Genomic DNA, 24205 nt, shown 5'->3' with positions numbered 1-24205 from the left:
AATTCCTGCTTCTGATCACTAGCGACCCCTGCTGGCTGCCAGGCTTGGCAGTGTATCCTCCCATGGCCAAATAAACCGCCAACACTCGCAATTAAGCTCCGCACATAAATAGTAGCCAGTCAGATGAGGTATTGTAGGGTGTCTGATGATTATGGAACCTAGCCAAAGGGAGTCAACCTTCAGGAGGGGAGAACACTAGTGTGAGGGAAAAAAAACTTTTAATGAAAATCCCTGTGATTGCCACACACCATTACTCAATTGAGAGGACTGGCATGAGTCCCACTTCCTGAGGGTGAAATTGCTACTCTTTAGCTGTGTAGCTGGAGGTGGCACTCTGATTCTCTCTCCTTGTCTACGGGGAAATGATAGGCTTCTGTTCTGTCCCAGGCCTCAGCCCTGACCACATAGCAGATATGGGCAACTGTTTGAATTCATAGAATCATACAACACAGAAGGAGGCCATTCAGCCCTTCGTTCCTGTGCCGGCTCTCTGAAAGAGCTATCAATTAGTCCTGCTCTTTCCCCATAGCCCTGCAAATTTTTCCTTTTTAAGTATTTATCCAATTCCTTTTTGAAAGTTGTTATTGAATCTGCTTCCACCGCCCTTTCAGGCAGCGCATTCCAGTTCATATCTCGCTGAGTAAAATAAAAAAATTCTCCTCATCTCCCCTTATCTTAAATCTGTGTCCTCTGGTTACCGACCCCCCTGCCAGTGCAAATATTTTCTCCCTATTTACCCTCATAATTTTGAACACCTCTATTAAATCTCCCCTTAACCTTCTCTGCTCGAAGGAGAACAATCCCAGCTTCTCCAGTCTCTCCGCATAACTGAAACCCCTAGTTTTTTGCTGCCGTTGCCCTGAAAATCAATAGAACAGCAGGTTGAAACACCAATGTTTTGTTTCCCTCTTGCTCCCCACATAAAAGTTAGAAAGGGATTTGCCAACTTCGCTATTTAAGCAATGGCTCATCCTGTTGTGCATCTTACAGCCAAACTTGTAAAACAGATCGCAGTATATTTGCACTTGTTTTCTGTAGCGCACATTAAGCAATTGGTGGGCGTTGGGAAGTCTGCAAACATGATAATTCCACTGTGCCAATTGACAGCCTGCTTTCACATTACAAACAGCAACAGGCTTGACCCAGTTTTGTTTTGCATTCTGTTCCAATGGCTGAAAGATGCAATGAGTTTAGTTTTATTGGGAACTTGACCTTGAGTTCAAAACAACAGCCTATGGAGAATGTGGAAATTGAGGTTCAAACAGAATTTAGTAACATACAAAAGCCTGCAAAATTTTTAATAATTAGTTTTAATTTGAACAAGGCTGAGCGAACGTTTCTAATTGCAATAAAAGATGGTGCCCCCTTAGAGTTCATTATGTTTTCACCAAACAAAAGCAGGCATATTTTTTCTATCCGTTTCTTGTTTTACGTACATCATTGTAAATTTTTTGGAATGCATTTGATTTTAGTACATTTATAGAAGTTATTAGATAACAGAGGAAATACAGATAAAATTCTCAGACTGAGGAATAAAGAATTTAAAGACAGCAGTTTTACATTCAACTGTGCAGAATGATATTTAGTTCAGTACCTTTAAAGAGATCGCTGCATTTACATCAACCACACAGAACAAAACTCGGGTCAGAACAGATCTTCTTACTGTAATCCCTGGCAACGACTCTCCACGTAAGCACGCATGGCTCTGCATACTGGGAGTTGTAGTTAATTTTTGCACCGTTGGTTTTTTGAGGATAAAAAGTTACTCAAGAGGTATCATAATCGAGATGTTATTCGCAAAAATATAATTTTTTTAACCAAAATCAATCAATTAATTATCTTGAATTTGATATACAAAGAAAACAAAACTCCCACAATTCATTCTTTGAATATTGTCTACTGGGAGCTTGGCAAGACTACTGTATTTTTCTGCTTCATTGTAAGAAATACATTGGGAGTTAAATTGGGCATTGGCGGGTATTGCATCGATCACCTGTTTTACAGTGCCGTTGACTTCAGTAGAACTGCATATCGGGTGTGTCATATAACAGGCAGTAAAATGCAATTCTCCCTGTTTTGTGCCCCTGCCTATGTCAATTTAACCCATTGACTGGTGGTTATGCAATTTTGTATTTTAAAAAAAAAACACATCCGTCATAGCTTTCTGCAGCACTACTCTTTCCTAAAGGCGTACGACACTTCCACAGGTCCAGGGTGTGTAGGACCCGTGGGGAGGGTCACTCCGACTGCTCGCTGCTCTTCCGAGGCCTTGCGTGTGCCCGGGTGACCTCAGAGAGAGATCAGGCAGTATCCATCGGTATGCTTGAAGCTTTCTGTTACTGGTGGGCACTGCATTATCAATCCAGAAAATCACGTCATTATATAACTATATATATATTACAGTTTTGAATAGACCATATGAATTTGCGGTGCTCCCTCCTTAGGGGAAGCACTCGTAGAGTGTGTAAAAAGTGTTACATTGCTCCTGTTAGTGTTCCCTCTTCTAGGGGAAGGCACCTGTAGAGCGTGTTTCTTGATTTGATGGCATTGTGTGTACCCCAAAGTAGTTTAAAGGAAAGTAAAACAATACCAGCTTTTTCTAAAATCAAAGTAAAGAGAAGGGGATGCTGCATTTCAGGTTTTTTAAAATTCGTTCATGGGATGTGGGCATCGCTGGCAAGGCCGGCATTTATCGCCCATCCCTAATTGCCCTCGAGAAGGTGGTGGTGAGCCGCCTTCTTGAACCGCTGCAGTTCATGTGGTGAAGGTTCTCCCACAGTGCTGTTAGGAAGTGAGTTCCAGGATTTTGACCCAGCGACAATGAAGGAACGGCGATATATTTCCAAGTCGGGATGGTGTGTGACTTGGAGGGGAACGTACAGGTGGTGTTGGTTTTTTTTTATTCGTTCACGGGATGTGGGCGTCGCTGGCAAGGCCGGCATTTATTGCCCATCCCTAATTGCCCTCGAGAAGGTGGTGGTGAGCCGCCTTCTTGAACCGCTGCAGTCCGTGTGGTGACGGTTCTCCCACAGTGCTGTTAGGAAGGGAGTTCCAGGATTTTGACCCAGCGACAATGAAGGAACGGCGATATATTTCCAAGTCGGGATGGTGTGTGACTTGGAGGGGAACGTGCAGGTGGTGTTGTTCCCATGTGCCTGCTGCTCTTGTCCTTCTAGGTGGTAGAGGTCGCGGGTTTGGGAGGTGCTGTCGAAGAAGCCTTGGCGAGTTGCTGCAGTGCATCCTGTGGATGGTACACACTGCAGCCACAGTGCGCTGGTGGTGAAGGGAGTGAATGTTTAGGGTGGTGGATGGGGTGCCAATCAAGCAGGCTGCTTTGTCCTGGATGGTGTCGAGCTTCTTGAGTGTTGTTGGAGCTGCACTCATCCAGGCAAGTGGAGAGTATTCCATCACACTCCTGACTTGTGCCTTGTAGATGGTGGAAAGGCTTTGGGGAGTCAGGAGGTGAGTCAGTCGCCGCAGAATGCCCAGCCTCTGACCTGCTCTTGTAGCCACAGTATTTATATGGCTGGTCCAGTTAAGTTTCTGGTCAATTATAATTATAATATGTTGATTAATACCCAAAGCAGTTCCCTGTGATTTCTTGACCGATTCCTTAGGAACACTTTCAGTCAAGGATGTATATTGTAGGCTGTACTATTTTGTACAGATGTGCAGTTAATGGTATAATGTTGGATGAAATGTCAGCTGTAAGTGCCAGCCTTGGCATGGTGGGTAGCACTCTGAGTGCGAAGGTCGTGGGTTCAAGCCCCGCCCTAGAGACTTGAGAACGTAATCTAGACTGACACTTCAGAGCAGTACTGAGAGTGCTGCACTGGTGGAAGTGCTGAATTTTGGATGACATATTAAACTGAGGCCTTGCCTGCTTTCTCAGGTGTATGTAAAAGACCCCATTGTATTATTTGAAGAAGAGCAGAGGAGGTCTCTTGATGTCCTGGCCAACATTTACCCCTTAATCAATGTCAATTGGTTGCCGTGTTACTGAGCAGTAACTCCTCTTCATTGGCTGTGGTGCTTTAGGATGTCTGGAGGATGTGAAAGGTACTATATAAATGATAGATATATTTGGGGATTTTTGGGTTGATGTAACCTTTTAGGGGTAGGAAGAAACTTTGTAGAAGATTTTTTCAGGAGATCAAATGGGTTGAGTGTGGTCTGCTGAAGGAAGTGACTTATGAGCTTTTCTCTTTTCTAAAAAGAAATGTTGAATATTCTGCAGTAGTTCCTTTTTGGCTATGGTTCTGGTTCCATCTGGAGCAGGTAAGTCCTGGGTATCTTGCCTGCCAGCTCAGTTGATGTGTACTGAGACACAAAACTCTAGAAGCTTCGCAGCAATGGTTAAGTTTCTATTTGAGGACAATGTGAAAATCAGGTTTTGGTTAATTTGTGGTTATGTACGATAAAACTATACTGTTTAAATAGGCTAGTGTATAAATCCCTTCATGATCTTAGCCCTGCAACCTTCTCAAGCCTTAATTTTATACCTCAGTCTTGTGACTCCAACTGTCTTTTCATTCTCCGTTTTGTAGCAGAGCCTTTAGTCATCTCAGCTCTATCCAATGGAACTCTTTTCCGTAAACCCTTATCTCCTCGCTACCTCCCTCATCACCTACAAAAGTTACCTCTTCAACTATGCTTTTGGCTTTCTCCCCTAATCTTCAAATACTGCTCAGCATCCATTGTACCTTTGAGAAGTGTCTTGGGAGATATTTTTACTCCATTAAAGGTGCTATATAAATGCAACCCTTCAAGGACTTTTGTCAAGTTTGATGGTGGTGGCATTTTTGGGCTGTGGGGCTTTGTTGGCAGCAGCCATTAACAACCATGTCAACTGTCAAAAATCTGGGCTTCTGGTTGGTTGGAAAAGCAATTAGAAAAAGAGTAAGACTGAAGTTGAAAAGGGACAATGACCCTGAAGTATCTCTGTGGGGTATTAGTGTGCGTCTGTATGTGCTGAACACTTTTGGCTGAAACCCATTCCTTTGCTGTTTTGACAATCACCCATTTAAGCATCCAGCACACTTTCTTTCCCAGATCAACTTTGGCAGCTGTTGAAGACATAAAATGGTTAATGCCGCCACTGAAGTAGCAAAGGAAGGAATTCCAGAGGAACAAATTAAATAGAGGAGGGGGGGGGGCAATACACAGACAACCCTGACATCTCTGCATGAATCCACAGGACAAAATATAACGAGGCACTTTACAACCTTCTGGACTCAACATTAATTTCAATAACTTCTGATCAGAGCCGCTGCTCCCATTTTTTCGGATAGCAGGTTTTTTATTCATTCGTTTTATTCATTGTTGGCCAGGGGCTGCAGAAACTACTGAGTTTATTCCAAACTGCTGACACACAGGCAAAAGCAACTTTTGAACTGAAGTAACCTGAGTTCAGTCGCTGGCCTGAGCTGGCTGGAACCGGTTTGAATTAGCTAAGTTTTGTGAAAGACAAAGGAGATGTGATAAGACACAAGTCCTTATTTAGAAAAGGAGTAATGAGGTAATGCTACCTAAGTCCTTGGGACAGAGCCAATGAGGAGAAGACACAGACTAGGCGAGCAAGCCTAAACCAATGGGAGAGAGAGACAGCACAGCTTGAAGAGATAAGATTCGGAATAAGAATGAAGAATCTGGGGCGTGGAGCCAGAGCGAAGACTCCGGAGACCAACCATCGCAGAAGTGGAAGAACCTACGTCAGGGACGTAGAGATGACATGGAAAGAGAGAGAGAACGGAACGCCTGGCCAGCATCAGCTCTCCTTTTCGGGTATTATCCTTTATATTCTGTGACCACTCAGGGAGTGTCAGAGAAACCTAGTGGGTGTGCGTTTAGATCCTAGTTTGGGTATAAAACTGTATAACCTGGTGCAAACTGCATGTCTATATCTAACCAGACGTATAAGCTATATGTGTCTGATCTAACGGTGTGAATAAAGCGAATTGAGAGTTAAGAGAGAATTGACTCTTCTCCTCTTTGTACTAAGCCAATAACCGTAACCGGTGACCTCCGGTCAACAAGATTGTCCTTAAATCCCACCTCTTTGAACAAGTCACCCCTCCTAATTCCTTGGCTTGGTGTCTATATTTTTTCTGTATATCTCTGTGAAGGACCTTGAGATTTTCATTCCACTTTGAAGGTGCTGTATTTGTTGTTGAAACACTGCATTGTGTTCTTTGGACAGCTCTGGGCTATCCTAAAATACAGCTTGGCCATAGTAACCTGCTTCAGGGGTTGGGCTTCCGTTTTAAAACAGTTTGACCTGAGAATTGGTCTGAGAACAAATAACCTCTTCTTAATTCAAATGACCTAGGAAGGCACAACATCTTGTGGCCTTAAGAGATGCACTGGGCCGATAATTTGATCCCTGTGTGGGGCTGTCAGTGCCATTCAGGTGCAGGGATGAGTCGGCCTTGCCTGATAATGAAGCCAGCTCGTGTGATTTTTCCAGTGCTCCGGAGGTAGCGTTCATGGTGTTTGTTGCAGAGCCAGGCCTGGAATTCTGGGTGTCAGAAGCCAGTGGGATGCTGGGAGACCATTCTGGCCTTGGTAAGGAGGGGATGGGAAAAGCAGCAAACGCAGGAGCAGAGGTGCCACTGAGCATGGGTATGAAATTTTTGGTTTTATTTTTAATTTAGCATGTCTTTTACGTGTTGTGGGATGCCCTTCAGATACTCCAGTTACACTGTGGGTCACTTCCTTCCCCACCCTCAATTTTAATATTTTCTGGAGGTCCATTGGACCTTCTGCACTGCTTGTGCGCAGTCTGCCTCGGGCCTCCATGCCCAATTATATGTGGTGAAGATGTCCAATATGTTGAAGCACATCAGTTGCCTCCCATCAGATCATCACCTCACTACGTTAAACACAGCTGTACTTAAGCAGCAGAATAAAAATGGTTCATGTCACGCTACACGTAACCCCACCAGCGAAAAAAGAGTTATCTGTTTTTAATACAACTGGTCATTCTCTCTCTTTCTCTTCCTTTCGGATGTTTCTCTCTCTCTCTCCCTCTGTCTTTGGGTCCTGACCGTTTGTATATTCAGTAGTCCTGTATGTAATGTCTCTCTGTCTGAACACTTTGATTGCCTTGACAACGGGCAGTTGGAAAGATTATCTGTAATCACCAGGCATTGTTCTCTGACTATAAATGCGGTAACCTTCATGGAATCCCATACTCACCTGACGAAGGAGAAAGCCTCCGAAAGCTTGTGATTTTCAAATAAAACTGTTGGACTATAACCTGGTGTTGTAAGATTCCTTACATTTGTCCACCCCAGTCCATCACCGGCATCTCCACATAATAAAAATGGTGTTACACGGTATAATGGTCATGTGTTCTAATCTCTTCCTTTTGACAGGGTGTCTTTTCATTACATTTATTTGAAGCGTCCTGGGAGGTTTTCTTGTATTAAAGATACGATTATAAATGTAAGTTTCTGCTGTTGTTCTTGTACCACGAATGGCACTGGAGAATATTCACTAATAGAAATATTTCAAGAAAAATGACCATCACATAGCATAAATAACAACACATAACCAGCAACAGCATGTATTGCAGAATTTATTTGAAGAACACAATGTTGTTATAGTTTAAATGTCAAACAGTTACAAACAATTATGATTAGCATTTTTTTCTGTTTTTTTAAAAAAAGTTTTGTTTCCGCAGCGGTTGCTGAAGACGTCAGCAGCTTGGAGAAGTTACTTGGTCGGATAATTCAGGGGAGCTGAATTAGTGGCAGTATTGAAAAATTATTTCAAGTTATTTGCTGTTTTGAATAGGAGTTTTTTTTTGAACTTCTCCAAATCAACTTTTCACTTATGTTACAGTGGAACTTTGTTTTTCTACTGTAATGGTGTGTACCCAGTTGGCATATAATTAAGAGTCCCCAAATTACATCTCCTGATTACTGCACCGAACTCCGAATCCTCTATTGTACTATTATCACATTGCTGTTTATGGGATCTTGCTGTGCGCAAATTGATTGCCGCATTTCCTACGTTGCAACAGTGACTGCATTTCGAAAGTATTTCATTGGCCGTAAAGCACTTTGGGGCGTCCCGAGGTCATGAAAGGCGCTATATCAATACAAGCCCTTTCTTCTTTTACCTTGCCCCTGTTGGGTTCAGTTCACTCCAGAACTACCCACTTCAGATGGTCCTGCCAGCAAAATCACTTGTTGCTTGAACAGCTGAACCATGACACGCTCTGGGAGCTCACTGCTTCACCATGTACTTTCTCATGACTGTAAACCTGCTACCGCCATGAGAGTCAAGCACGGCAGCAGTGTGTGTTTAAACAGGCATGCTATGTATTGATTTAAAAATTGCTAGTTTCATTCTGATCATTGCTGCAGAGGCTGCCAACAGGATTGACGAAGGTGCTTTAGTGCCCATCTCTGTAGCTGGAGAGGGCGGGGAGGGCGGGCATAAGAGCCTCTATTTGCCATTGGTGGAATGTTTTCTCTAGGCCATTGGATTTGTGGGTCAAGGCTGGTACATGCAAGATGTACTCATCTCTGTTTGCAGATAATTGAAAGAGTAGATAATTTATTCCTTTTTGGGCTAATCTCTTCTGATTAAAGTATATTTTTATGATTAACTAACTAGTCAGTAGAATACAGAAGAGCTTTAGTATCGCCAACTACAGTAACAAATCACAGAGAAAGAATGAAGATGGAGTCAATGGATAAGCAAGTGGATTTTTGGGGTTCACATTAATACATATTAAAGTGTTTTAGCAAGTTGTTATATGTTAATTTAGGTCCTTCAGCTTTTTAAGCAAGTCACCTAATTTGATTTTCCACGACTGTGAGGGTCCCAGGTCTAGAACATTTCCATTTGCAATACTTTTTTTTAAACACTCTTAATATAATTCTTGTAACCTATCTATTCTCTATGTTTTTATCACTTTGTATTTTAGCACATCTACTTTGTAGAATCCATGCAAACAAAATCTATTGCCGTAAACACTTGGAAACCTAACTGAAATGCAAAGGACAACGCCGTCATATAACAGTTTGGTCACTGGTATTTCTAAAAAAAAAAGGCAGTTCTTCTTGTTCATAATCAGTCTGGTGAAATGGTGCGATTACGAAAGCAGCGGCATGTTACAATTCTGAGGAAGTTCAAACTTATCTTAAATAGAGTTCCATGATCAAAAAGTAGGTTGTAAAACGTTCGAACAGACAAATTTCCCGTATTGTCAGCATACTTCAGTGCTGTTAGTGGTGTATACAGCATGTTGGTTTGGTAGCGAAACACTGGCTGTTCCATTTTTATCACTTTGATGGTTGCCTTGAAGAAAATAAAATTAAAATCGGTGAAATGTAAACCGGTGATCATTTACATCATCTATATCAACAATCACTTAGCTATTTGTTTCCAAAAATCTGCATATTGGTGCGAATCTTAAATTAGTCATCGAGTGGTTATGATCTGGAATGCACTGCCCGAGGGGGTGGTGGGGGCAGAATTTGCAGGGCTACAGGGAAAGGGTGGAGGAGTGGGACGAGCTGGATTGCCCTTGCATGGAGTCGGCATGGACTCGATGGGCCGAATGGCCTCCTCCCGTGCTGTAACCTTTCTATGATTCTTGACATCCTCCGCACTTGCTGAAACCAGTAAGTCTGTATGAACAGGGAAAAATAAAGTCATTTGGTGTTGTCCCTTCCTCTTTTTAAAAAAATCTTTTCACAAGTCTTGCTGTTTGTTTATTTCTGAAGTTTTAAAATTTTAATGGGGGTGCAAGAAGGGGGCAGTGTCCAGGTGCAGTGGGGTTAGACGCAGGAAAATAATTGGACCAGAATGTGCAGAAGTTATTTAGTCCCTATTTTAAAGTCAGGAGCATTCTGTCTTTATTTTTATGTAATATTTTGAGTTTATTTTAATCAAACAGTAAAACGTGCAGTAATTTGGGACGCAGTGAAGTAGAGTTGATTGGAATTTCTCTGTCCTACCAGTAACAAGAGGATATAATTACACAGTGACAAGTTTTCATAGGGAGTTTCTATTAAAAGTATGGACATAGGAATTTGTAACGGGAAAAATTGACACAAAAGTGTGATTGATTAGAAAGGAGACAACAGGAAATAAGATTTTGTAGGTGGGAATTTTGTGCAGATTTTTAATATATAGATTTATACATTTTACAACTGTACAATTTTTGTTGCCAATATTAGCTTAAAACCTTTGTTTGACCTCCGTCTCCCTGATTTGAATGGAGGCATTAAACTTGTTAACACCAGTGTTGAAGTAGCTGACAGGAATATCATAAAAACACTTTAAGTAATCATTTGCTAATATTGTCTTTTAGTAATTTCTAAACTTGTACGTTTTGAGCTTATGGTTTTTCAGTTACTTTGGCAAGACTGATTACCTTCGCAACTGTATCTGGAGTCTGCCCCATTGTCTCAAAGATATCCCGAGAAGCAGGCAGATAGACATCTTTAAAATACTGGATTGTCTCTGAGTCTGTTCCTGGAAATTCTGAGCGTGACACCTCTTCCATGAGTTTCATTTCGAATTCTGTGTTTACAGGACCAGGTTCAATCATTGAAACACTAAAGAAAAAAAGACAGAATACACTTGCTGATATTGAACTTGGATGTTCTGAAGTTGGTTGCATGCTTAAGGAGTTTAGGGAAGGAGTTCCAGAGAGTAGGATTTAGACAACTGAAAGATCTATTGCCAGTGGTGGAATGAGGTGAGGAGGGAACATAGGAACAGGAGTAGGCCATTCAGCCCCTCGAGCCTGTTCTGTCATTCAGTTAGATCATAGAATCACGGATCATGGCTGATCTGTATCTTAACTCCATCTACCCTCCATGGTTCCGTAACCCTTAATGCCCTTGCCTAACAAAAATCTATCAATCTCAGTTTTTAAATGTTCTATTGGCCCCCAGACTCAACAGCTTTTTTGGGGGGTAGGGGGTGGGGGGAAGAGTTCCAGATTTTCACAACCCTTAGTGTGAAGAAGTGCTTCCTGATATCACCCCTGAACAGGCTGGTGGAGGCTATAGAGATGGGATGGTTAGGCCATGGAGGGATTCAGTCCAAAGAGGGGGAGTCCAGTCCATGATCTCAATTGGGAAATAGTTCTGTAGTTCAATGACTCATTGCACTGAATCAGGCTGACTTTTTTAAAACTTCTATCTGTATAGTAGTACTGGGGTATACTTCCATTGTTTTTGTTGTGCTTTTTAAATCCCTTTTATTTAACCTGATGGCTGCACCTGACAGGAACGATGTACATCCTGCTACCAGACTGCTGTTAATGGCCTTGTAGCTGCCAGCAAATGGCAAGAACCAAGGGGCGGTACTGCCTCAGTTGAGCACCTCCCTGCTCAGTGTAACTCAAATTTGGGAAAATTAACACTGAATAAAAAGTAGAAGTATGCAAACAAGATTAGACCATAAGAGATAGGAGCAGGAGTAGGCCATTTGGCCCCTCGAGCCTGCTCCGCCATTTAATGAGATCATGGCTGATCTGATTTTTACCTCAACTCCACTTTCCCGCCCTTTCCCCATAATCATTTGACTCCGTTGCTGATCAAAAATTTGTCTAACTCAGCCTTGAATGTATTCAATGACTCAGCCTCCACAGCTTTTTGGGGTAAAGAATTCCAAAGATTCACGACCCTCTGGGAGAAGAAATTCCTCCTAATTTCCGTCTTAAATTGAGACAATGCCCCCTAGTTTTAGATTCCCCCATGAGGGGTAACATCCTCTCAGCATCAACCCTATCGAGTCCCCTCAGAATCTTGTATGTTTCAATAAGATCTCCTCTCATTCTTCTAAACTCCAATGAGTATAGACCCAACCTGTTCAATCTTTCCTCATAAGACAACCCTTCCATACCCGGAATCAACCTAGTGAACCTTCTCTGAACTGCCTTCAATGCAAGTATGTCCTTCCTTAAATAAGGGCACCAGAACTATACGCAGTACTCCAGGTGTGGTCTGACCAGCATCCTGTACAGTTGTAGCATGACTTCCCTGCTTTTATACTCCATCCCCCTAGAAATGAAGGCCAATATTCCATTTGCCTTCTGGATTACCTGCTGCACCTGTATGTTGAATTTTTGTGCTTCATGTACGAGGAAAATTCATCTGTGTAAAGTTTTTTGAAGTGAAAGGTGTGTGTATCCATCCTGATCCTGATCCCTTCCTCTCTATAAAAAAAAAGGGTGGGACTGCCAAATCTAGAGCCCGCTGGATGACAAGGAGCGTACAGGGTAAGATAAGGAAAAAAGGGAAGCTTATGTCAGACACGACGAGCTCAATACTGCAGAAAGCCTAGAGGAGTATAGAAAGTGCAGGGGTGAAATTAAAAAGGAAATTAGGAAAGCAGAGAGAGGGCACGAAAAAATACTGGCAAGTAAAATTATGGAAAACCCAAAAATGTTTTATAAATACATAAAGAGCAAGAGGATAACTAAGGAAAGAGCAGAGCCTATTAGAGACCAAAAAGGTAACCTATGTGTGGAGGCGGAAGATGTGGGTCTGGTTCTTAATGAATACTTTGCGTCTGTCTTCACAAAAGAGGGGAACGATGCAGAGAATGTAGTTAAGGAGGAGGAGTGTGAAATATTGGATGGGATAAACTTAGTGAGAGAGGAAGTATTAAGGGGTTTAGCATCTTTGAAAGTAGATAAATTGCCAGGCCTGGATGAAATGTCTCCCGGGCTGCAAAGAGAAGCAAGGGAGGAAATAGCGGAGGCTCTGACCATCATTTTCCAATCCTCCCTGGCTACAGGCGTGGTGCCGGAGGATTGGAGGACTGCTAATGTTGTACCATTGTTTTAAAAGGGAGAAAGAGATAGACCGAGTAATTACAGGCCAGTCAGTCTAACCTCGGTGGTGGGCAAATTATTGGAATCGATTCTGAGGAACAGCATAAATCGTCATTTAGAAAGGCATGAATTAATCAAGGAAAGTCAACGTGGATTTGTTGAGGGAAGGTTGTGTCTGACTAACTTGATTGAATTTTTTGAGCAGGGAGGGTCGATGAGGGTAACGCGTTTGATGTAGTGTACATGGATTTTAGCAAGGCTTTTGACAAGGTCCCACATGGCAGACTGGTCAAAAAAGTAAAAGCCCATGGGGTCCAAGGGAAAGTGGCTAGTTGTCTAAAATTGGCTCAGTGGCAGGAAGCAAAGGGTAATGGTTGACGGGTGTTTTTGCAACTGGAAGGCTGTTTTCCAGTGGGGTTCTGCAAGGCTCAGTACTAGGTCTCTTGCTTTTTGTGGTATATATTAATGATTTGGACTTAAATGTGAGGGGGCTTGATCAAGAAGTTTGCAGATGATACAAAAATTGGCTGAGTGGTTGATAGTGAGGAGGAAAGCTATAGACTGCAGGAAGATATCAATGGGCTGGTCAGGTGGGCAGAAAAGTGGCAAATGGAATTCAATCCGGAGAAGTGTGAGATAATGCATTTGGGGTGGACAAAAAAGGCAAGGGAATACACAACGAATGGGAGGATACTGAGAGGTGTAGAGGAACAGAGGGACCTTGGAGTGCATGTCCACAGATCCCTGAAGGTAGCAGGACAGGTAGATAAGGTTGTTAAAAAGGCATATGGGATACTTTCCTTTATTAGCCAAGGCATAGACTATAAGAGCAGGGAGGTTATGTTAGAACTGTATAAAACACTAGTTAGGCCACAGCTTGAGTACTGCGTACAGTTCTGGTCACCACATTACAGGAAAGATGTGATTGCACTAGAGAGAGTACAGAGGAGATTTACGAGGATGTTGCCAGGCTGGAGAATTTTAGCTATGAGAAAAGATTGGATAGGCTGGGGTTGTTTTCTTTGGAACAAAGGAAGCTGAGGGGAGATTTAATTGAGGTATGTAAAATTATGAGGGACCGAGATAGAGTGGATAGGGAGGACCTATTTCCCTTAGCAGAGGGGTCAGTGACCAGGGGGCATAGATTTAAAGTAATTGGTAGAAGGATTCGAGCGGAGCTGAGGAGAAATTTTTTCACCCAGAGGGTGGTGGGGGTCTGGAACTCACTGCCTGAAAGGGTGGTAGAGGCAGAAACCCTCATCACATTTAAAAAGTACTTGGATGTGCACCTGAAGTGCTGTAACCTACAGGGCTACGGAGCAAGTGCTAGAAAGTGGGATTCAGCTGGGTAGCTCTTTTTCGGCCGGCAAAGACACGATGGGCCGACTGGCCTCCTTCTGTGCCGTAACTTTCTCTGATTCCATGATTCTACTTTGTGTAGATCAGAACATATCTGCAATTATTCTCATTTAATGGTAAACCTAAGTAGATGTCTTTACTTAAATAAAAACAGAAAATGCTTAAAACACACCAGCAATTGGGAATGTAGCTCAGTGGTAGAGTGTCTGCTTTGCATGTATGAGGCCCTGGGTTCAATCCCTGGCATCTTTAATTCTGACTTACTGGGAGTTTCCAGCATTTTCTGTTTTTATTTCAGATTTCCAGCATCTGCAGTATTTTGCTTTTGTTTTAGTGTTTAATATATTCACTTACTATATATTGAACTTTAGAAGTTGAACTGCAAGGCTTTCACAGAATCCCTCCATGGCAAACTTAGAGGCAGCATAGACATCATTGAATACAATTCCTATGCAAAAAAAAAATAGCTTCTTCATAATTATATTGTTGAAGACTAATTTATTGGTTTCACATATTTGCTGACTTCCATAATTAAACTTTATGGTGTTCTTTATCTGCATTTAAGATTTTTCAAAATAATGAATTTTCCAAAATTTGACAGTACCTTGATTCCTTAGCATTTCCCCATTGTTGCAAAATTGCATTGAGTTTGTATTTAGAAGTTTATAAAACTGGCCTTGGTTGCATAGATTAATTTGGAGCAGGCTTTGAGAGTTGTCACAAGCATCAGTGACTTTTCTGGAATACGATCTTTTTTTCAGAAACATGCAGCAATAAACTACATTTAAGAAATTGGAACTTCTAACAAACCTATTTGTTGCCAACTATAAAGAATGGATGAGAAAACTGAAGTAACCTTTCTGCATTATGCTGCCCATAATTTGCCAAGTTTAGAAGGTGGTTTTGAACTGATTGCAGCAGAACAGTGATTATCGCAATTAAGAACATTAAGAAGCAGGACCCCTCTTGATTCCTATAATAAATTCCACCAATATAAATATATTAAGAAGGAATGTGAGAGTCAGGATGGAAAAAATACTCAAAGATGCGATTCACCGATGAATGATGAGCTGACACACTGGTTTCAATAGACACTCTGCCATTACATTGGCCTGAAATTCCCAGGGCTCCCACCAGAGCTGCAGACACCAGTGCCAACAACAGACACAGGCTCAGCAACGGCATGGAAATGGGGAACGGGTCTAATGGCGCTCTGCCTCATTTCCCTCTGGGGAATGCTGGTTGGGCGCTTATATGTAAGGGTGCCAAAAGAAACTGTTGGTAACCCTTGCACCTGGCTTCCCTCAGAATCGTGGGCCTAAAAGAAGCAGGCATCAAGGCCAAGGAGGCCTAAATGGGGGCAAATTGATCCTTGGGGCTGGTTGGCCTTCTGGCTGCTGTTTTTGGACAGCAAGAAGCCCCTACAGTCAGCGACCATATCAGGGGCTGGCTCTCCTCCCAATTCTGGGTGGATGACCCTGCCAAGGGGTGGGTCAGTTTCTGGTGCATTTCAATGGCTCCGTGCTTGACTAGCACCCTGGCATGGGGAGAGAGGAAACCTTTGGTCCATATATTTCCTACTTCTAGCCCAGGTCACTTGAACCAACAAAGCTCAAGTCTTTTGATTCTGAATTTGAAAGCTCTGCAGGTGTCCCATAGCTGTTTCAGGACATTCAGTCCACTTACTAAAAGTGATCTTAATTCATGAATTAAATTGAAGAGGTTATGATACCTTGAAGCCCCATCACACTGCTCATCATAACAATGTGCCCACTCTTTCTTCTCTTCATATCTGGGAGCACTGCCTTGACCATCCGAACAACTCCAAAAAAGTTTGTTTCAAAAATACTTTTCATTTCCTGGATGCTTAGACTTTCTATTGGTCCAATCTTTCCAACTCCTGCATTGTTCACTAGACAAATATATAAGCACAAAAAATATTTATTTGTAATGGTCAATATTGGTCAACATTGTCATAAATGGTAGATGTCTTGGCTAGAATGGTTTCCATTTCAGATTATAGCCTGTAAACACAATATTATTTTTCTGATGTGGAAGTACAAAGTTGGACATTATTTATAGGGTAAAATACTGAATTGTATGATATCACAGTGGGAACGAACTAATAATATTACATGTAATCTCTGCAGCACCCAGAAGACTAGGCCGCAAATGTGGAAGAAGATGACAGACCTGCAGAAAAGTGTCAAGATAATGCCAGCCTGTTCCTATAGCAAGTATCTGTCCAAGCTAAGCATGCTGAAAAGTGTATCCTTCGGTCCTATTAATCTTATACTGCTTGCCCCTCCAAAACATTCAGATATTGTACCTCAAAGAGTTCCCTTCCTGGCAGACAAAAACCTTGATGGTCTTTAATACTTAAATTAAATGGCAGACTTTCTGCTGGGCAGAAACTTGGCAAGGGAAGTGCAAAATTGAGGGCTGCATTCTCGTGCTCTCATTTGTATTTCTTTGAATATATAATGAAGGTTTCTCACCTTCTACCCTTAAACTCTTTTAAAGATGGTTGACTTTCATTTTGAACAGGAACCATATTTTGAAAATGTTTTCTGTCTAAAAGAGGTAGCACAGCTGAGGCTGCCTACACTTGGAATTTATCTGTATCCCACAACAGGAGCAGAAACCAGCTCGGAGTGATTGTAACATGAATACACTCCCATCATGGTTTGGGCAATCGTATCCAGTAATGTGGCATGAGTGGGACTGAAAAATTTAGATGTTGGCTCAAGAAAATGAAGGCAAAGAATTAGTGAAAGATATCACAATCCCTCTGAATTATTTGACTAATTTAATTGGAATATGCCTAAATCTCTTTCTGCATTATTTATTGGCTATTGCCACATTTTTTTTATTAGATTAATAATTTTGTTGGATTATTGAAAATTTAATCAAGAATCTTAAGTATTTCTATATTTTTGCCTATCAAAACAACAGACTCTGTGCCTACCAGATGCTACAGGCAAATAGAATGAAGTGCTTGGGCACGTTTACTATTTAAGATGTGTAAAGCTTCATCTCCTCACCCAGTACATCAACTCTTCCATCTTGAATACTATTGAGGCATTCTGTCACCGACTCCTCACTGCAAACATCCAGCTGCTTGATGTGTAATGTCTTGTTCAGTGTGTCTCCAGCAGCTTCTTCTAGCTTTCCTTTTCTACTCAAATTTCTCATAGTAGCAATAACTTTATTGAAAAAAAAGGAAAAAATGTATCACCATGTATTGTACAATCTCTATCTTATCTATCCATGCGTAAACCTTCACTTACATAGAATTGCACAGAATGTACAGCACAGAAACAGGCCATTCGGCCCAACAGATTTATGCTTCACACGAGCTTCCTCCCACCCCTCTCCATCTCACCCTATCAGCATATCCTTCTATTCCTTTCTCCCTCATGTGTTTATCTAGCTTCCCCTTAAATGCATCTATGCTATTCATCTCAACTATTTCCTGTGGTAGCATTCCCACATTCTAACCACTCTCTGGGTGAAGAAGTTTCTCCTAAATTCTCTATTGGATTTATTAGTGACTATCTTCCATTTATGGCCTGCTAGTTTTGGTCTCCCCCCACAATTGAAACAATTGGTCAGCAACACAGGACATTGATTGTTTATTGATAACTGTCATTTAGAAGATGTTTTACTGACGCACATTTTTGGTTTGGAGAGGCCTCCTGTCATTTATTATTGGTGCCCTCCTTCTACAGGGGAGCATGGGGGTGCGGGGAAATGGCGGGATGCTTTAAGTTGTCTTTGCAGAGCATTGTAAAATGCTATGCAAACATTTTGAATGCAAATCCGAATGTTATAACGTCAACAGTTATCTGTAGCCATTGCCTGTCATATCACTAGTTGACATTATATTGGGAATGCCAATGTTAAATATTAACGCTGACCGGCAATGATTACCTGTAGCCAATAGGTGGCACCGTATTATCCTTTCCCCACACATCATTGAAGATGGTTTTTGGAAAATTTTTCATCTGCAATTTTTTCTCAATAGCTTAAATTACTATATGGTTCAAAATATGGTTTTAAGGAAAATTTGATTACATATTCCACAACAACCTGATTAAATCTATCCATTTAGTTGTCCTCCTGTGTTTTTAATGCCCTCATTAATCTTTTTTAGTTCAAAGCCTCAGCCTCTCTGAAATGTCTGGGCTTGGACTTGTTATTTTTTGCCTGGAGCTATGACACTATTAACCGAAAGCACATCATGCAGTCTCAGTAACTGCAGGGTATCCAATTTCCCAGGATTCACCGGTAGCATTTAGTCAGCCCAACTGTTGGGATATTTTTCTTAAGCTTCTAGCAGTTTCTGCTCAGCTGTTTTTCAAAATTATTATAAGAAAAGTTAGAGGACAAATATAAAAAGTTTCATTCAGGTGCATTTATATTGAACGTCACTGCCTAATGCAAATTTCTGAGTCATATTTGGAAAAATAAAGAAACAAAAGCAGCATTTGGAATCTACAAAGAAACATGCAGAAATAGACTGTCTATATCTTTTTAAATGTAACTTTCTCACAAAACAAATCCAAGGTTCTCATTTCCAGCCTGAAAAGCATCTAATTTTTGAATTAATTCGAACTGGGGTTAACCCATCTGTTTCTAGTCTTAAAGGGACACGCAACTATACTTTCTTGGAAGAATTATACATTGTGTTTCAATGGTATAGAGTTCCTACCCTCACCAAAAAAAATGCATTGTCTGCCTCACCATAAGGAGGGCCATGGGAGATTTACGAGTAGTACATTAACAATGGTACCTAAAGTGTACACTTTCTGTCCACCACACTTCAAGTGCCACACGTAGAATCATAGAACGGTACAGCATACAAGGAGGCCCATTGTGCCTGTGCCGTCTCTTTGAAAGAGCTATCCAATTAGTCCCACTCCCCCTGCTCTTTCCCAATAGCCCTGCAATTTTTTCCCCTTCAAGTATTTATCCAATTCCCTTTTGAAAGTTATTATTGAATCTGCTTCCATCGCCCTTTCAGGCAGCGCATTCCAGATCATAACAACTCGCTGCGTAAGTTTTTTTCCTCTCATCTCGCCTCTGGTTCTTTTGCCAATGAACTAAATCTGTGTCCTCTGGTTACCGACCCTCCTGCCACTGAAAACAGTTTCTTCTTATTTACTCTATCAAAACCCTTCATGATTTTGAACACCTCTATCAAATCTCCCCTTAACCTTCTCTGCTCTAAGGAGAACAACACCAGCTTCTCCAGTCTCTCTTTGTAACTGAAGTCCCTCATCCCTGGTACCATTCTAGTAAATCTCCTCTGCGCCCTCTCCAAGGCCTTGACATCCTTCCTAAAATGTGGTGGCCAGAATAGGCCACAATACTCCAGCTGGGTCCTAAACAGTGTTTTATAAAGATTTAGCTTAACGTCTTGGCTTTTGTATTTTATGCCTCTATTTATAAAGCCAAGGATCCCGTATGCTTTTTTCAAAAATAAAAATAAAGAAATAGAGCAATGTATACAGAAGCTCCCAGGAACAGAAAATATTGGAGTCAGAGCAATTAGGGCAATTAGGGATGGGCAATAAATGCCGGCCTCGCCAGCGACGCCCACATCCCATGAACGAATAAATAAAAAAAGAATTTCTGTGGCACCTTAATTGAGCTTAAATAAAAACCACACCTGCAAGTTGAATATAAGTTGAACTCACCCAGTATTTACTTAGCAGCAATTAGACCTTGTGAGCATGAAGAGACACAGCTTTAACTTGGCAGCAAAATATTGTATTATACATCATGCTCCCGCCCTTATAAAACAAGGGGGACGATATTCGAATGCAGCATTAATCGGGCAGGCGGGACATATGAAGGAATCGGCGTGTAGCCGATACCATTTTCATGTCTGGGCCGAATGTAAATTAAATTGGCGAGCTGCCAGTGTGAAATGGACTTCCTATTGGGAGGGCGGGAGATCCAGTCGGGCTGCAGCTCCTTAAAGGGGAGGTGCTTTTTTTGGTAGTGGATACAGACAGCGATATGGTGGGATGGCTTTGACCAGGGCCCCACAAGCTCAGCGGTGGAGATGATCATTGACCAGCAGGTCATTTTCCTTCCCTTTTCTTTTTCTACTTAACTCTCTCTCACACTCGCATAGTCACACACGAGGCATGACACCCTAGTGGTGCATTGTGCTGCCACTTATCTGCTATTGCTTACTCTTGCCACTATGTGCTAACCCTTATCCCTCTCCCCTTTTTCTAGGGTCCATCAGACGACTTGGACTTCGCACTCACATAGACTGAGGGGGGAGAACCTTCCAGAAGACACACCATTCCTCACGCTCACCCTTCCAAGCACCCGGTACAGAAAATGGCACCCTGTGTGGTATATGTAGGAGGGGATCGCGCTGGGTTATTCATCGAGCACAAATGAGTAGGAGCGATGTAAAGGGTGTCTCAGGAAAGAGCTTGCATGTCAGCTCTGCTGAAGAGGACAAGAGATGGAGACTAAAGGGGCCCAGCCTTTTAAAGTAGGCTGATTCCTGTGCACCAGCAATTGCTGAATATAATGGATTGCCTGCCAGGGAACTATTGCGACATATCAGACTGTTGAGTCCACTACAAAACTGTGTGGTGTCCTGGTGAATAGCATTAACACCCTGCAGTCCACCATGGAATGGGTCGTCACTGAGTCTGGGCCGATCCTACAGGAGTATCTGGTACCAGTTTTGTTCATATTGGGGCCATGCATGGCCTGAGCTCAACCATCTCTTGAATTCGGGGGAAAACTCATTTCTAACCCCTAGTTTTTTTTTTTAAGGTTTCCCAGCTCCAAAATGAAGTGATGAGAACCGGGAGAGAAAGAAAAAAGAAAATGTGATTTCAAAGTTACAAAAGGATCAGAAAAGATCAGCTAGAAAAAAATAGTAAAACGAAAGTTTATAAACTAAGAACTGTACAGATACATAATGAAAAGAGAGAAAGGGAGGAAGGGTGTGAGAATGAGCAGTACTAAATATTTTTATTCAAATATTTTAAGATATGATTCAGTAGTTTAGGATTGATAACACAGTAGTAATACTCCTGACAGTTGAATAGCACTAGTACTATCTTGGTGTTTGCTTTAGTGTCACAATGTGTGAACTGAAAATGTATAAAACTGGTCAGCCCAGGAACATAGAAATTTCATAGAATCATAGAATGATACAGACAGAAGGAGGCCATTCAGCCCAATGTGCCTGTGCCAGCTCTTTGAAAGAGCTATCCAATTAGTCCCACTCCCCCTGCTCTTACCCCATAGCCCTGCACATTTTTCCCTTTCCAATTATTTATCCATTCATCCATTTATGAGTTTAAGGGTTACATAATAGAAATCATATTTTTAAATTTGTAAAGGAAACTCAGCACTCATGGGGTTAATTTTGGTGTTGTAGGGGGGGTCCTTTATATTAATCACAGTTAGATAAAAGGCCTTTTCAATTTGTGGAAGAGCATCACATGCTTTTGTAAAGAGACAAATCCTCTTACGATAATCAGCTCAGAGAATCACTGGTATATTTCAAGCCTAGAGTGCTTGGACTTGGTATACTGTATGCTTTAAATAAACTAGACAATTTCTATTACAGTAAAACTTTCTTAATTAACATAGAGAGAATTAAAGCAGTTGAAGAAAAATATTAAAGGATGGATAAAGAGGAGGGAAAAGGGATTAAATAACTCTAGTAGGGAGTTAGGGTCAGTACAGGCACAATGACCTTTAATGTCAAAATGTTGTGATTTTTATGGTAAATTTGCTGCACCTGTCAGGTAATTTTGCTTATATATAAAAACTGTTGCCACAATGATACTGCAAATTTCATTTGCTGAATATACACATTCTCCAATTTTGGCCTCTTGCGCATCCCCGATTTTCATCACTCCACCATTGACGGCCGTGCCTTCAGCTGCCTAGGACCTAAACTCTGGAATTCCCTCCCTGAACCTCTCTGTCTCTCTCTCCTCCTTTAAGACGCGTCTCTTTGACCAACATTTTGGTCACCTGTCCTAATGTGGCTAATATACTAATAAATTTAATTTACAGAACATATCTTTATCGTATCTTTCTATCCAGCTATTTGTAGCTTCTTGTAAACTCTTCAGGCGAAACAGGAGAATTGTAATTGCTTATAAATTTCAGCTCACTGTCATTGTCTAGCTTTCTTTCTTTTTCAAGATTGCTTTGAAGATGTAACGTGTGTGTGTGTGTGTGTGTGTGTGTGTAGCAATTTACCGCTGAGTTTGAAACTACTTATAATCATTTGCATTTCCTCACAGAGGTTACTTGAACATTGGCTTTAAAGGACAGACTAGGTTAGCAGCTAAATGTCTAAGGATAAATTTTCAGTTTGCGTGCCCATGGCTCAGAAGCTTGCCCAGCAGGCGCGCTGTCTATGGTTTTCCATCTATTAACTTTAATAGGTGGAAAATCTTGGGCCGATTGCCACAATTTCCTGAAAACAGAAAATTTACCCTTGTAACTGTGTGCCAGATTACCTATGAGCAGTGCCATGGAGGTCAGCTAGCATACTGATAAATATTTTGTTTATAATGTACTCTGTCCCGTGGTGAAGTTTTCAGATAAGGTTGAATAAAACAGCAGAGATGGATTATCAGTTTCAAATAATAAAATTAAAATGTAAAATCATTGTTGATATTGTTGAAAAAAAAGCCCACATTCAAATCCTTTGGTGTGCTTTCATATAATAGTGTTCAAATCATGAATAGTCAAAGAAAGATGCACGCCTTTCTATAGAGTATAATAGTTACCTAGGAGTGTCTACAAGGCAGTAATTTAGTCAAGGGATTCAGACAATACCATAGATAGCAAGTTGTGACCGAGTACAGTTTATAAATTGCTTGAACTCCAAGGTTAGATTAGAGATTAGTTTTGAAATTACCTGTGATATTAGAAGACATTTTCCTTGGTTTTGAGGGTGCCCCTACCTCTGAAAATTTCTGTCACAGTGAATTTTCATGATGCGCAATAATTATTTCTTTAGAAACATCAATGCCCCCCAAAAAAACTTTAAAGGTGTAAAGGTAAGGTACCTGTGACCCATAACTTTTATTCTGCACTCAATGTATGTATGTCTAAATGATAGTGACAGCCTCAGTAATGAACCTTAACATGATATAAGGAACAAGTCACATTTTGATCATTATTAGAACCCAGCAGAAATTACATTAAGATTGACATTTCACTCTTGGAGTGACATACATTAGATTCAATAGAGGTGTTCAAAATCATGACAGAGTAAATAAGGAGAAGCTCTTTCCAGTGGCAGAAGGGTCGGTAACCAGAGGACACAGATTTAAGGTGATCGGCAAAAGAGCCAGCGATGACACGAGGAAACGTTTTTTTATGCGGCGAGTTGTTCTGATCTGAAATGCACTGCCAGGAAGCAGATTCAATAGTAACTTTCAAACGGGAATTGGATAAATAATTGTGGGGAAAAAATTACAGGGCTATGGGGTAAGAACAGAGGAGTGGATAGCTCTTTCAAAGATCCAGCACAGCCACGATGGGCCAAATGGCCTCTTCCTGTGCTGTACCTACTATGTTACAATGATGTAATTCATATATTTTGTTCCAGTTAAAGAATCTCCATTTATTTAACGCACTACTGTACTAAATATTTTCCTTTGGATTAGTACTATTAAAAAAACACCTACCATAAAATTGTTTCTTAGCATCATTGGCAAGTTGTATAGCAAGCTTTAAACCAATTCCAGAGGAGCATCCAGTAATCAGTACAATCTTTTGCCCATTGTTTGCCATTGGTACTTCTATTGGAGAGCAAGAGAGAACAATGAAGAGGATTAATACTTGGACAAAGCAGATCAGTCACGTGATTGCAACAGTGAGCTGTTAATAAACCTGTTGACCTTGTATAATCTCAAGCACCAATATTATACCTTCATCGCAGTATTCTTAGTTTAAGGGTCACCGGAGAGCTTCAGCAGTCTGTTTTTTGTGTGGTCTTATTTTGGTTTACATGGTTTAAACTTA

The 24205-nt window shown here is 41.3% G+C and overlaps 1 protein-coding gene across 1 annotated transcript; it reads right to left on the bottom strand.

Annotated features, from left to right (window-relative positions):
* Window positions 1–8681: 8681 nt before the first annotated feature.
* LOC137304427 (retinol dehydrogenase 8-like) lies at window positions 8682–23974 on the bottom strand. The gene is made up of 6 exons (XM_067973019.1): window positions 23869–23974; window positions 17212–17373; window positions 15900–16079; window positions 14522–14615; window positions 10394–10577; window positions 8682–9312 (listed from the first exon to the last, which is right to left on the bottom strand). The coding sequence occupies exons 1-6, from the start codon at window positions 23972–23974 to the stop codon at window positions 9085–9087; spliced, it is 954 nt and encodes a 317-aa protein (XP_067829120.1). The 3' UTR covers window positions 8682–9084.
* Between the last annotated feature and the right edge of the window lie 231 nt (window positions 23975–24205).

This window comes from Heptranchias perlo, chromosome 37, assembly GCF_035084215.1.
Source record: "Heptranchias perlo isolate sHepPer1 chromosome 37, sHepPer1.hap1, whole genome shotgun sequence".
NCBI lineage: Eukaryota > Metazoa > Chordata > Chondrichthyes > Hexanchiformes > Hexanchidae > Heptranchias > Heptranchias perlo.
Note: the sequence above shows the minus strand (reverse complement) of the source record. Positions and strands in the feature narration are given on the sequence as shown.